The sequence below is a fragment of the Cryptotermes secundus genome, unplaced genomic scaffold, assembly GCF_002891405.2.
Source record: "Cryptotermes secundus unplaced genomic scaffold, Csec_1.0 scaffold955, whole genome shotgun sequence".
Lineage (NCBI taxonomy): Eukaryota > Metazoa > Arthropoda > Insecta > Blattodea > Kalotermitidae > Cryptotermes > Cryptotermes secundus.
The window spans coordinates 222,958-236,878 of record NW_019744422.1 but is presented as its reverse complement, the minus strand read 5'-3'; the positions used below and the strand labels follow the sequence as shown (position 1 = coordinate 236,878).

The 13,921-nt window shown below is 37.1% G+C and overlaps 1 protein-coding gene across 2 annotated transcripts in view; it reads left to right on the top strand.

Annotated features, from left to right (window-relative positions):
• The window catches only part of LOC111874774 (protein phosphatase 1 regulatory subunit 16A), a 33,873-nt gene that overhangs the window by 5,884 nt on the left and 14,068 nt on the right, over nucleotides 1-13,921 (top strand). For both annotated transcript variants that reach the window (XM_023870553.2, XM_023870552.2), the window contains exons 3-5: nucleotides 6,457-6,527; nucleotides 9,470-9,615; nucleotides 12,410-12,638. In XM_023870553.2, coding sequence (XP_023726321.1) covers nucleotides 6,457-6,527; nucleotides 9,470-9,615; nucleotides 12,410-12,638 — 446 coding nt within the window. The remainder of the gene's footprint in view (nucleotides 1-6,456; nucleotides 6,528-9,469; nucleotides 9,616-12,409; nucleotides 12,639-13,921) is intronic.

The window sequence follows — 13,921 nt, the reverse complement described above, 5'->3', positions numbered from 1 at the left end:
TCATGGTAAAGAGCAGACAGCAAGTGACATCATCTCTGTTTTAAGTAATTTGTTCAAAGTAAAGAGAAAATCTCCTATTACTTTAATGTGGAAGGAAGAGGATCTGGATTGTAATAGTATTTTTAAGGTTAATGAAAAAGGTGTTCAGTGTATTAAATCGAGTGAATGTGATTATGTGAAATCAGCTCTGGTTTCTCAGGCAAGCGCAAGTGTAAAAAAGATGATTGTTCAAGATAGTGTGAGTGGAGTCATAGAGATTCAAAGAACTAATGATCAATGTATTAAATCAAGTGAGTGGAATTATGTTCAGTCAGCTCTTGACTCTCAAGATAGTTCTTGTTCAAATATGAGTGTTCTCCAAGATGGTACATGGGATGAGTCAAAAATCCAACGAACTGATAAGGACTCAGTCAACCAAGAAATGTCGGGCGTACCGGCAAAGAGAACTCNGTCGTTGATTGTGTCTCTCGATATTTGGATCAAAATACTGGTGAAAGTGAATTAAATTGTTGTGCAAATTGTAATAAATTGAATGACTATTTAAAAATGGTTACAATGGAGTTAAAATCAGCACAGCAAGTAATCAAGATTTTGCAAGAGGAAAGAGTGTCAGTTGACGTTCATAACCACAAAATTCAATATAACATATTGTCACAGATATTTTATGCTTTTCGGAGCACTGGCTTTTAAGTGATCAAATGTTGCATCTAAATATTGATCAATATAAACTTGCGGATAGTTTTTGTGNTATTGTCAAAGACGGGTCAGGACATCGAAGCATACCGTATGAAGTTTGGAATGAAAAATGTAAAAAAATGTAAATATAAATAGTGATAATTCAAAAAGAGTGAAACATAAAATAAGAATAATAGGTGATAGCCATGCACGTGGACTGGCAACTGAGTTGAAGCATAGGTTAAATCAAGAATTTGAGATACAAGGGGTAATAAAACCTGGATCAACATTGGAAAAATTAACAAATACTGTAAGCTCGGACTTGAAAGAATTAACAAAGAAAGACGCCTGTATAATTTGGGGAGGTACAAATGACGTTGGGAGAAATGAAACTAATATTGGTATTCGTTCACTACATGAGTTTATAAGTTGTCATCAACATACAAATGTTATTGTTTTAAAAGTTCCACATAGATATGACTTAGCATCTAATTCATGCATCAATGAAGAAGTAAAAACTTTTAATAGGAAGCTTGATAAATTAAAGAAGGCTCATCAAAATCTTTTTGAGGTCAGCATGGACATGGATAGGGATTTATTCACAAGACAGGGATTTCACCTAAATACTCATGGTAAAGAGCAGACAGCAAGTGACATCATCTCTGTTTTAAGTAATTTGTTCAAAGTAAAGAGAAAATCTCCTATTACTTTAATGTGGAAGGAAGAGGATCTGGATTGTAATAGTATCTCTAAGATTAATGAAAAAGGTGTTCAGTGTATTAAATCGAGTGAATGTGATTATGCGAAATCAGCTTTGGTTTCTCAGGCAAGCGCAAGTGTAAAAAAGATGATTGTTCAAGATAGTGTGAGTGGAGTCATAGAGATTCAAAGAACTAANAAAAAAGTTGTAAATGTAAAAAACATCAAATCCAGATGGATTACTAAAGGGATAAAAGTTTCTAGACAGCGGCTTCAATTTCTATGTTACTTAAAGAAAAAGTTGATTCTTCCTAGGCATTCTTTGAACTATATAAAAAGTATCAAAAAATTTATAAGAATGTGTTAGCAGATGCTCGTAAAAAAGAAAACGACAGATTCATCCTAAAATCAACAAACTGCTCTAAAGCGTTATGGCAAATTATAAACTTTGAATCAGGGAAAGCTTTTAAAATAAATTATAAAACCTCGGATGTGGACTCCATGACTGACTTAGACCCCCTCCTCACTCCCGGTCATTTTAATTCTTTTTTTGTTGAAATTGCAGGAAAAATGGTAAACCAATTAAATGATCAAAAACCTAAGTATGACCAAGCATGTAAAGTTACTCCATTTTCTAAATCGATTTTTTTCGTACCAATTACAGAAAATGAGGTACTTAGTGTGACTAGTAAACTAAAAGGTAAACTCTCCGCGGGCTATGACGAAATCCCAGAAAAGTTAGTAAAACTTAGTATTCAACCTATTTGTAAACCTTTAACATTTATTTTTAATTTGTCTCTTTGTACTGGAATTTTTCCTGATCAGATGAAGATTGCCAAAGTTCGCCCTATTCATAAGAGAGGACGAATTCAAGAATTATCTAATTATAGACCTATTTCACTATTACCTGTTTTTTCTAAAATCTTTGAAACATTAATATATAACAGAGTAGTGAATTTCTTAAATAAACATAATTTGATATCTGATGCCCAAAATGGCTTTAGACAAAATAAATCAACTCATACAGCACTGCAATCATTTATTGAGGATGTTCAGAAAGCATTAGACAATAAGTTTTTTGCTTTGGGTATTTTTTTGGATCTTTCCAAGGCTTTCGATGTGATAAACCACAAATTACTGTTGGCTAAATTGGAACTTTATGGGTTTAGAGGAATTTCACTCTCTTTGATGAGATCATATCTTACGGGTAGATCCCAGTTTGTAGAAATTGACCATGTTGATGCCAAGTCTCCAAATCAAAAATCATTCTCCTCTTCGTGTAAGGAAATAAAGTACGGTGTTCCTCAGGGTTCGGTTCTGGGACCTCTTTTGTTTTTAATGTTTATAAACGATTTGCCTAAAGCTGTTCATGAAGCGAAAGTTGTTTTATTTGCAGATGACACCAATATACTAATTATTGACAAAAATCTTAAATCTTTAAATGATAAAACTATAGTTTCTATGCATCAATTAGAAAATTGGTTCGCGGTAAATCATCTTATTATTAATATTGAAAAGACAAAAGCACTCTTTTTTCAGGGACGTGGTCCCCGTCAAATTGATAAACCGGAACTTTATTTGAATAATAAGAAAATAACATACACAGCTAATTTAAAATTTTTAGGTATATATATTACAGAGAATTTAAGTTGGTCCTCTCACATTCACCATTTAGTTCAAAAATTAAACAAAACCATCTATCTTATCAAATCCTTACGAGATTTGGTCAGTCTTCCAATTTTGAGAAGTGTGTATTTTGCGAAATTTGAATCTTTATTGAGATATGGTATTATTTTTTGGGGCTGTGGTCAAAAGGACATTCAAACTGTATTTACAATCAAAAAAAAATGTTTAAGACTGATCAAAAGAGTCAATAACAGGATATCGTGTAGAGAATTTTTTGGTGAATTTAAAATTTTAACCTTAACTTCATTGTATATCTTTGAGACGTTGTGTTTTTTAAGGAAAAATAGGATATATAACATCTCGTATTCAGATGTGCACGGTTATAACACAGTACATAAGCAGAATTTGTATGTCCAACCATGTAACACCTCACGTTGTAAAAGGAGTGTGATTAACATGGGAATAAGATTGTATAATAACTTGCCCTCTCAAATAAGAAGTATTCAAGAGTTCAAGGTTTTTAAGCGTCAATTAAAGGATTACTTGTTGTGCAAAGCTTTTTATTCCCTTCAAGAATATTTTTACAAGAATTAGCTTAATAATAGAACAAAGATACTTAGGTAATTTATTTTAGCTATTGCATGTAATTTATAGTTTAGCTTTTGTTGCCTTATTATACTTATCCACTGTTTTATCATATTTAAAGGACTTATTATGTTATTTTTCTATGGTTTTTTATATTATTAGTCATTTGATGTGATGTTTAATCTCATATATTTTTTTAAAAACTGACTTGTCCAATTGTACATAATGTAACAGTTATGGATGTTAAATCAATCAATCAATCAATCACTCTGAAAATCAGAGAGGACAATATTTTGGAAAGTTTATCTGTTTCCATCCTCAGGTGACCCCTGCTGTGTACAGCATGTCTTGAGTATGCCTAATAACAACTTTGTATCATGACAAATAACACTGCTGAGAAATATGTTACCCTCTTTGTCTGTGACATGTATATTGAAAATTAAATCCAGACCATGCATTGTATAACATTTCTGACTGTATATATACGTAGGTCGTACAGAAAGTCATGAGCAACTTTTTTTTGCCTGCAACCTGGGAACAGCAGATGAAAGAGAGTACGGTGGTAGGTGGAACCAGCTGTTGTGTTAACCTTGAGTGTCTTGTGACATCAATAGCTTGCATCACATGACCAGTATCACTACTAACAAAATGGCAGACAGCGATATGTCGTTTCACGAGCATGCTGCCATTGAATTTCTTGTGAAAGAAGAGATCCCTGCTGCAGAAATTCACCAGAGACTTCAGCGTGCTTATGGAAGTGTGTGTGCATGGGTGTGAGCAGTGTTCGGAGATGGGTGAAACATTTTAAAAATGGGAACACCAGCATCAAAGATGAGCCTCGGAGCAGTCGTCCTCGAACAGCCTCAACTGAACGCAACAAGGAAAGCATGGAGGAGATGATTCAAGATGACGGGCATGTGACTGTGGACACAATAGCCCGAAAACTTGAAATAGGGCACAGTGCAGTACAGGAGATGATTGAAAGCTTGGGCTATAGAAAAATTTGTGTTCGTTGGGTCCTGCGGTTATTGACCGAAGACCACAAAGGTCAGCGAAAAGCCATCACCTCAGAACTGCTGCAGAGATATTGACATGAAGGGGATTTTTTGCTCTGTATTGTGACAGGTGATGAAAGCTGATTTCACCATTTCGAACCTGAAATGAAACAGCAGAGTATGGAATGACACCATTCGCATTCTCCATCAAAAAAGAAGGCAAAGACACTTCCATCAGCTGCGAAGGTGATGGGCACAGTCTTCTGGGATGCAGAGGGGTTTATTCTGGCCGAATTTCTGGAACCTGGGCAAACCATCAGTGCTGCTCGTTATGTCCAGATGCTGTACAAGCTCCATCGTGCATTGCGCGATAAACGTCCGGAACAAAACATCATCACCCTGCATGACAACGCTCGCCCCCACGCCGCTTGCCTCACATTGGAAGCAATTGCAAAGATGGGGTGGGAAGTTCTTCCCCACCCCTCCTATAGCCCTGATCTGGCACCCTCCGACTACCATCTTTTCGGATTTGTGAAGGATCAGCTGCATGGACAATGTTTTGAGGCAAGGGAGGCAATCCAGAAAGCATTGCATCAGTGTTTTCGGATGGCTGGAACTGAATTTTACAGAAGGGGAATTTTCAAACTCCCAGAACACTGGGAGAAATGTGTACAAAGAAGTGGCGATTATGTGGAAAAATAAAGAAAGGTCTGTAGATTGAGGTCGTGTATTTGGTTTGTCAATAATAAAGCATGTTACTTTACAAAAAATTGTTGCTCATGACTTTCAGTACGACCCTCATACTCTTAAGTATATATAACAAGACGTTACACTGTGATAGCATGTGCATGAATTTTGTTTCATTTTATGTAGAGAGCAGCATCACAGTAGGCTGAGTCCCTTTAGTTCATATCTACCATAAGACTTGTACAGAATGTCTGTGCTATATATTATTTTGCTAAATGAAATAAAAATCATTAAAATAATTAACCTTTGTTGCATGGAACTAGAGGATTTTAACTCTGGAGTTTTAAATACTGATGATAGTTGTATAGAGCTGGGTAGTGCAGTCCATATAGCGGCTGGATATGGGCTGGAACCAGTGAGGGGTTGGAGTTTGACTCCTGGTAGGGTCAAGAATTTTCACTTCTCCATCACATCCAGACCAGCTCTGGGGTCCACCCGGCCTCTTATTTGTTGGGTACTGGGGTCTCTTTCCCTGGCGGCAAAGCTGGCCACTCACCAACTAGTGCTGAGATCAAGAAAGCATGGGTCTATGCATCATGGCATAATGCTTAATTAGTTAAGCACATGTTAAGTCCATGGTATTTAGTTAAGCACATATTAAGTCCATGGTATTTACATTTGTGGAAATATTTTCCAAGACATGTTATGAGAACTCTGATCAGTAAGTTTACATTTGTATGATAAGTATGAAAATACAGATATATACTCAGGCAGGATTTACAGTTTGATCATAGATTTTCTTAAGTTATTTTCCTGTCCAAACACAGATTACACCATAAGATTGGTCTTGCAACAGGAAAATTGTCAGTGTGTTGACCTTCAAGGTGAGACATTTGATTTGTGGGTGGAATGGATTAAGGATGAGGGTGCCTGGACTAATTTCCAACAGTTTTAACTGAAGTCAGACACACTGCTTGCTGCCTGCTTCATGCTGATTTCTTGCTTGGCTTACCTTCAGCCCAGAAGATGGAAGTGACATATTTTGTTTGAAATGCTGATTTACTTTCACCAGACTGCATGGCATTATATCCCAGAAGAGATGTCTTCATAACCACCACTCTGAGAATGTTATAACTTTCCCACTGATGAGGTTATTTTCACTGTTTATAGACTTAATTTTTCTTTACAGTGAGGCGGTTGTTAATAAAAGGTGTTAGTCCTGATTCAACCAATGAAGATGGTCTGACTGCCCTACATCAGGTATGTGTGAGGTTGATTTTACAATGGGCAATATCTGAAAATGATAAAGTTTTGAATTCCTGAGGGAGAAAAGCATTGTAATGTCTGATTTACTGCATTTATATAATGTATGTATGTATTGTCTAATGTAAAATGCATATCCCAGTATTTTAAAGTCTGATGAGAATTAGTGATCTGCTTCCAGAGACTCTCAATATTTTGAATTGGAGAAGAATTACTTCTCTCAGCTACTGAAGTTCATAGAGTCAGTGTTGTTATGCAGGTGAGAGCACACACAGCTGATCCATTAGGACTTGAGGCTAATGCTTTGAGATTGAAATTGCTATTGTAAAGTTTAAAAGTGTAAATTGCCAACTCTGGATCAAATTCCAGCAGAAGTGATTGAAGCAAGAGGTGAAACATTATGTTCTGAGATCAATAAACTCATTAATTCTCTTTGGAAAAAGGACGAATTGCCTCAACAGTAAAAAAAGTCCATTATTGTGCCAATTCACAAGAAGGTTGATAAAACTGACTAGTAATTATCAAGATATATCACTGTTATCACCTTCATACAAAATTTTATCCACATCCTTTAATGGTCAGGTCAATATGTGGATGAAATTATTGGGGATCATGAGTGGGTTTCAATGTAACAGATGACCTTCTGATCAGATTTTTTGTCTTTCATTAGATACTGGAGAAAAAATAGGAGTGCAGTGTGACAACACATCAGCTACTTAAAACTTCAGGAAAGCTTATGATTCAATTAGGAAGGAAGTACTGTGCAATATTCTCATAGAGTTTGGGGTATCCATGAAACTAGTTAGACTGATTAAAATGTATTTAAATGGAACCTGTAGTTAAGTCCATATAGGTAAACATTTGTCCGATAACATTTTCTGTCCACAATGTTCTAAAACAAGGAAATGCTTTGTTGTCATTGCTCTCCAAGTTTGCTTTGGAATATGCCATTAGGAAGGTCCAGGAAAACCAGCTGGGACTGAAATTAAATGGGACACATCAGCTGCTGGTCTATGCTGCTGATGTAAATCTACTGGGGAATAACATAGATAACTAACTCCATATAGTTGCACCCTTCTGGAGAAGCTGCAAGTTGTGCAGCTACTCAAGAATTTCCCACATTTTATGGAACATGATAGTTAATTACTGTGTTCACAAGAGTCCTCCACTAGTCCCTGTCCTGAGCCAGATCATTCCAGATCATTCCTCTATGCATTCCCATTCTCCCCCATTCATGCTACATGCCCTGCTGAACTCATACGCTATGTCTTGATCATTAAAATTATACTTGGTGAAGAGTGATAGCATAGATACCTTAAAGAAAAATACAGACTCTAATTGATTCTAGTAAGGAGGTTGGACTGGAAGTAAATAAGAGAAAGCTTAGTGTATGTTTCATCACCAGAATGCAGGGCAAAGTCATAACATAAAATTTCTTTATTAAAACCGTCACAACACAACTATATTAAGGTCAGTGCCTAGTTTAGCACTAGGCACTGACCTTAATATAATTGTGTTGTGACAGTTTTAATAAAGAAATTGTATATTATAACACAACACGATGCATGAAATGAAAATCATATCATAAAGGTAGCTATTAGATGCTTTGAAAATGTGGCAGAATTCAGATATTTGGGAACAACAGTAACAAAATTAAGGGGAGATTGAATTGCTTCTATTCATTCCAGAACCTTGTGTCTTCCCATCTGCTGTCTAAAAATGAAAAAATTACAATATTCAAAACTGTAATTTTGCCTGTGGTTTTGTATGGGTTGAAAACTTGGTCAGTGACATTAGGGGTACATGTTGATACTCTCCAGCAAATATCCGACAACTGAACTGTCAGCTTATTTATACTGCCATCTCTTCCCAGCCTCCCTTGCAGAACTCAGCTGACTCATTGCTCCAAATATCCCGGCCTGGTTATAACTACTGGGCATGGACCACATGGAAAACGCCGTTCTTCTATTGTTGTGTGCATATTCATTTCTCCGGGAACATGTTTACTGAGCTGTTGACCAGAAACGGCCATTGTTTGCTTGCCACTCTCGCAGCCATTGCATAACAACAGTTGTACATGCTACACTATGCTTCATCAAATAAAAAATATGTCTTAGCCTCTGTCCTGGACATACTGTCAAGACCTGGTATCAAAATTTGTCTCGGATAAATACAAGGAATGATTGAAATGTGACCTGTCACCTAAGTATGTGTTTCATTTGAATTCCTGAAAACTTTGTCTGAGTATACATAATATTTGATTCTGAAACTCAACAGCAGTAGATTTCAGCTGGACAAGAGATACGTCTCTTAGTGGCTAGTACGATGTTAGCAGCCATGCCTCAAACATCAAGCGATGTGAATCCTGCTATAACACCAGTCTCATCTAGTTGCTGTTCAGTGAGCATTCAGACTTTCAGTTTGATTTTTTGGTCCAATGATGATCCTGTCTTAATTTGTTTACATTTCTGCAAATAGTTTTCCCTTTTGGAATGATAGTGTTCTGAAGTTTATGCTGAAATCTTATTTTTTCTTTTTGCAGAAAAAACTTTTCATTTAGGAATGATACTTGCTTTAGTCTGTATTCACATATCGCATTTTGACATAGGACATAACACAACTGAGTGAACTGTTACTTGTCACACAGGTCCAGCAGACTAACAGGAGCCAGAAGCAACACAAGGTTAGGAAGTTGTGAGTGATCTGACCTATAATGACCAGACCCACTTCAGAGTTCCACTGTCCTAAAATTTCACTGTATATATGTTCCACTCTTTGGGAGCAAGTTCCATGGAAGTTAGATAAAATATGATACTAGAAACAAAACTTCCTAGGAATATGGTGAATGGAGACCTAAAATCATATTATGCCCAGTATATAAAAACTTAATGGAATTTATACAGAGTTAATATTTAGTCATTGTGTTTCTGTGTTGCCAGTGCTGTATTGATGACAATGAGGAAATGATGAAGCTTTTAATTGAATATGGTGCAAATGTAAATGCAGAGGACAGTGAGAAATGGACACCTCTTCATGCTGCTGCTACCTGTGGCCATCTACATCTTGTCCGGTACCTCATCAGTCGGTAAGAAGTTTTTCATGGCAGAATTGTCATCTAAACAATAAATTTGCAGCTCTTACCATGCCATATGTTTATAATTGGCTTTGGTGCATAGTTGTACTTCATCATTAATCCCTTGCATTCGTGTTTCTTGTCATCTTTACAGTTCTGTAATTTCAGTAAGTCTAATTATAGTGAAATTCTGATTCAGCATTTCTATACTGGTTAAATGTCATATTTACTGAATATTATTTGGTCCCATCTGTAAAGTTCAGTGTAAATAATGTACAGTAAAAGCTGCAATATACAGCACTGGATGATCTAGAAAGCTTTGTTAACTAGAAATTAACTAATTATGAATATGATGATTAAAAGAGTGAAATATTGGTATTTGGGGATGGGGTGTGAAACTCAGTCCACTTGGTACATCAGCCACTATTTCACCTTCTATACTAGTTCTGAATGATAATGAGTGTGGAGTGGTCAGAATGAGAATTGGCAGGGGAAACTGAAGTATTCGGAGAAAACCTGTCCCAATGCCACTTTGTCCACCACAAATCACACCTGACCTGACCTGACCTGACCTGGGATTGAACCCAGACCACCACATTTTGAAGCCAGCAGCTAACAGCCTTATGTGTGGCAGACCTCATGGTGTCTTGTTGGATTATTTTATATGTACACCATATTACATAAGAAGTGATGAAAAGAAAATTAAAAGTGGACCAAGGGAAACAGGACAGGATATCAAATGATAAATGAAGAGGTTATGCCTGTCCATGAGGTATCTGGCAAACCTTTGGTTCTGGAGGTGCCGACTTTAGCCACTCTTATGTTTTTCTTGCATGTGGCAAACTTTGATTTAAGAAGTGACTCACATTTAGTGTAAGGAGAACTTGTACTTTGATTTAGTGTGATTGTGGCCAACACAACAGTCGATACTTGTGTTTTCTTTCTACCAGGAAATGTTACTGCGCAATTATAATCTTTAGTAAGTCACATTTTGAATACCCACTAAAACCCTACTGCTTATGGCGTCATAGTTTCCTTGATTTTTATAAGGTTTTTTAATGTTTATTTCATGTCACTATGACTGTATTTCACAACACTACTTGCAGGTTCCATAGGAAAGTGTTCTTCTTTGTTTAAATGTTAGAGTGCGAATGGTAGAACATACCACTCCACTGCCACTGCCCAAGACCTAAGTGAAACTGAAGCCAAAGAATATTCTTGTGTTTGTTGGGACATGTCGTTGGTGTAAGTGCTCACCTCTGCCTTTATACAGCAGAACCTGGCCAACAGAATGTATGTGAAGCTAGGGGAACATGAAGACCTTAGCATAAGAGTTATTCCCAGTCTGCTACTGGCAACCTTTGTTGAAATGATCTTATTTTTACTACAGTGCCTAGTTTTAGGAGCTGGGATAGCATAGTCTGCATAGTGACTGGCTATGGGATGGACAAACAAGGGTTGGAGTTCAAGTCTAGGTAGGGTTAAGAATTTTTTCCTCTCCACATTATCCAAACGGGCTCTGAGGTCCACCCAAGCTCCTGTCTAATGGGTACCAGGGGCTCTTTCCCTGGGGCTAAAGCGGCCAGGGCGTGAAGCTGCCTACTCACCTCCAGGTAGTGCCAAGGTCAAGAAAATGTGGATCTATACATTCACTTCACCATATGCCTTCATGGCGTAGTGCTTAAATAGTTGAGCACAGGGACAATTTTACCTTTTACCTTTACAGTATCTAGTTTTAGCACCTGGGAGCCCTCAGTGAGACGTTTTACACAATATTGGAAAACCATTCTCTCTGAAGATACACATTACCCAGTCTCTGCTAGTAAGCCATGATGAAACTGTCTTGTGCAAGCACTATTTAATATTATGAGTGGCTTGTCTTATATAGCCCTGACAACCAAGCTTAACAAAATGCTGTTCCAATATATTCTTGCTTTTTTTTGTCATTTACATAAAATTAGGCTATAAAGTAGAGGAGTGGATTTCAAAACACTAATTTGTCCACTCTATCTTTAAGTAAATGATAAATGGAATATACAAACTGCTTTTCAAAAATCAGGTCTGTTTTCTTTTTAGTCTCCAAAAATCAAGTGATTTTTAGCCCCAGTAGCCCTTGAGGATGATCTGCACTGCCTCAGCTATCCGTCATTATTATATACATTTATTATCAAACCCAATTACCCAGTCCTATTTAAATGTAATTCTCACACATTATTCCTGTAGCCTAAACCAGAAGTCTGGGCCAGCTGCAGTAAGAAAGCCATTGCCCCAGAAATTCTTTAAATTTTATTGTACATTCAACCCACAGTATACTTCATAGCAATATTCCAAATTAAAGTTCACAGACATTCTGAATAATAACATTTCCAAATTTTCTGGTGTCATTATGGCTACAACGGATACAGTTTTCACTGAATAAATGAAAATTGCAGCACTTGGAATCTGTCCTAAAATCTAATGTAAGTGTACATGCTCCCTACCCAAAGCAGAATCAGAATGTACATTTGAATGTATAATTTAGGTGGCCCACTTCAATTTGCATGTACTCAAGCCTCATGATATGGTTGTGCTTTACATTCTGGGAACCAAGCGTTTGAATTTCAGACTGGAGACTGGATTATGCTTTTCTGCAGTCTCTACACTTACTGTTGGCTGCAACTACCATTTCCCCTGGCCTTGTGAATTTATCAATCAGCCTCTGCTTGATATTTGGTGAAGTTCAGAAAGTGTCATCAGATAAGACAGGACATTAACTTTGTGCACATTTTGTCAGTGCCAGATCAGTGTTAACAGAGTTGTGTTGCAGAGGTTCCAACCTTCTGGCTGTGAATGCAGATGGGAATATGCCATATGACATTTGTGAAGATGAGGCCGCACTGGACTACATTGAAGGTGAGATGGCTCGGCGAGGAGTGACTCAGGAACTGATAGATGAGACACGTGCTTCAACAGAGCTGCAGATGTTGAGAGACCTTCATCAGTTGGCAGTAGAGGGCAGAGACCTGGAAGCATATGACCACCAGGGAGCTACACCAGTAGGTGGTGTCATGATGTTGTTCCATATGCTTTCATTGGGGCCCCTTTTCACTTAGGCATGTGTGTTAACATGGCATATCTGTGTAGATTTCTGTAGTTGTGGCACTCCAGAAGTGTATTTAAGAGGGTGCACATTCAAATCTCATTTGTGTTCAGCTGTTCTGAGAGAAGTACTTCATACCGTTTATGATCATCTTCCTACCTCATTCACCACTATGTAACCTTTGCAACTGAAGCATAATCATTACATTTGATTTGTTTCTGATTTGTTTCATTCTGGTCCGTCACACTGTTAAGTTTACAATTAAGTTTATTTCAGTCCAATGTGACATATGATGCCTTCACCACTTCAGAAGGTAACTAAGTGCTGAAGTGGTGAAGGAATCATATGTCACATTGGACTGAAATAAACTTAATTGTAAACATAATCATTAAGTAATCACATTTACTAGTTTCATGAGAACCTGTATTTTTGTCTGTCAGAATTTCAAAAAGAGTTTATTGTTTATAAAATTTTATAGAAGTTGGAACACATTTCAGATCATGGGCTGTTCATGCTTCAAGTAAGGTGTGTGTAAGAGAAAACCTTCTGTCCTGCCATATTTGCTCCTCTTTTTGTTTTTGTGGTTTACTATACAGTGCTGTCAGTATCTAGGCTATGTAGTGCTGAATGGTAAGAGGACTGATGTGTGATGATTTGGAAGGGGTGTTCCCATTACACCAGCCAATATTCATTCCCTGCTCTTCTTCTCTCTGTTGCTCTGTGTGTGTGTGTGTGTGTGTGTGGGGGGGGGGATACACGCATCTCTCTCCCCTTATTCTTCATCTCTACAATGTTTACATATTTATTTTTCATTTAAAATTTTTATGCTCTTGAAGGAATTCTGTGTTTGTGGTGTATAACATATGCCAAAATTCAATCCTCTCATTATGGAAAGGAGGGTGGGCAGTATCGATAAGTAGAGGCTGTAGGGTTCTAGTTTTCTGGCATTGCCATGGTAGCTTGGAAGCTCCCCCAGGAACCGTAAAGGTTTTTGGTGGAATTGTAACAGAATCAGCAAGTCAATAGTTGATATCACTTTATTTTTAACCCTTTGACGCGGTAATTTAAATTCCGCGGCTGCGTCTCCTGCGGTAATATATTCAGCCGGCCATTTAAATTTTGCTCGAAAATTATTTATTCATCATTGTTCTTAAATTCTATGAGATAGGAACATGAAACTTTCACTAAAATGATCTTAAAAGGTGGTTTTATAACCTTACCTTATAATATGAGCGCCCT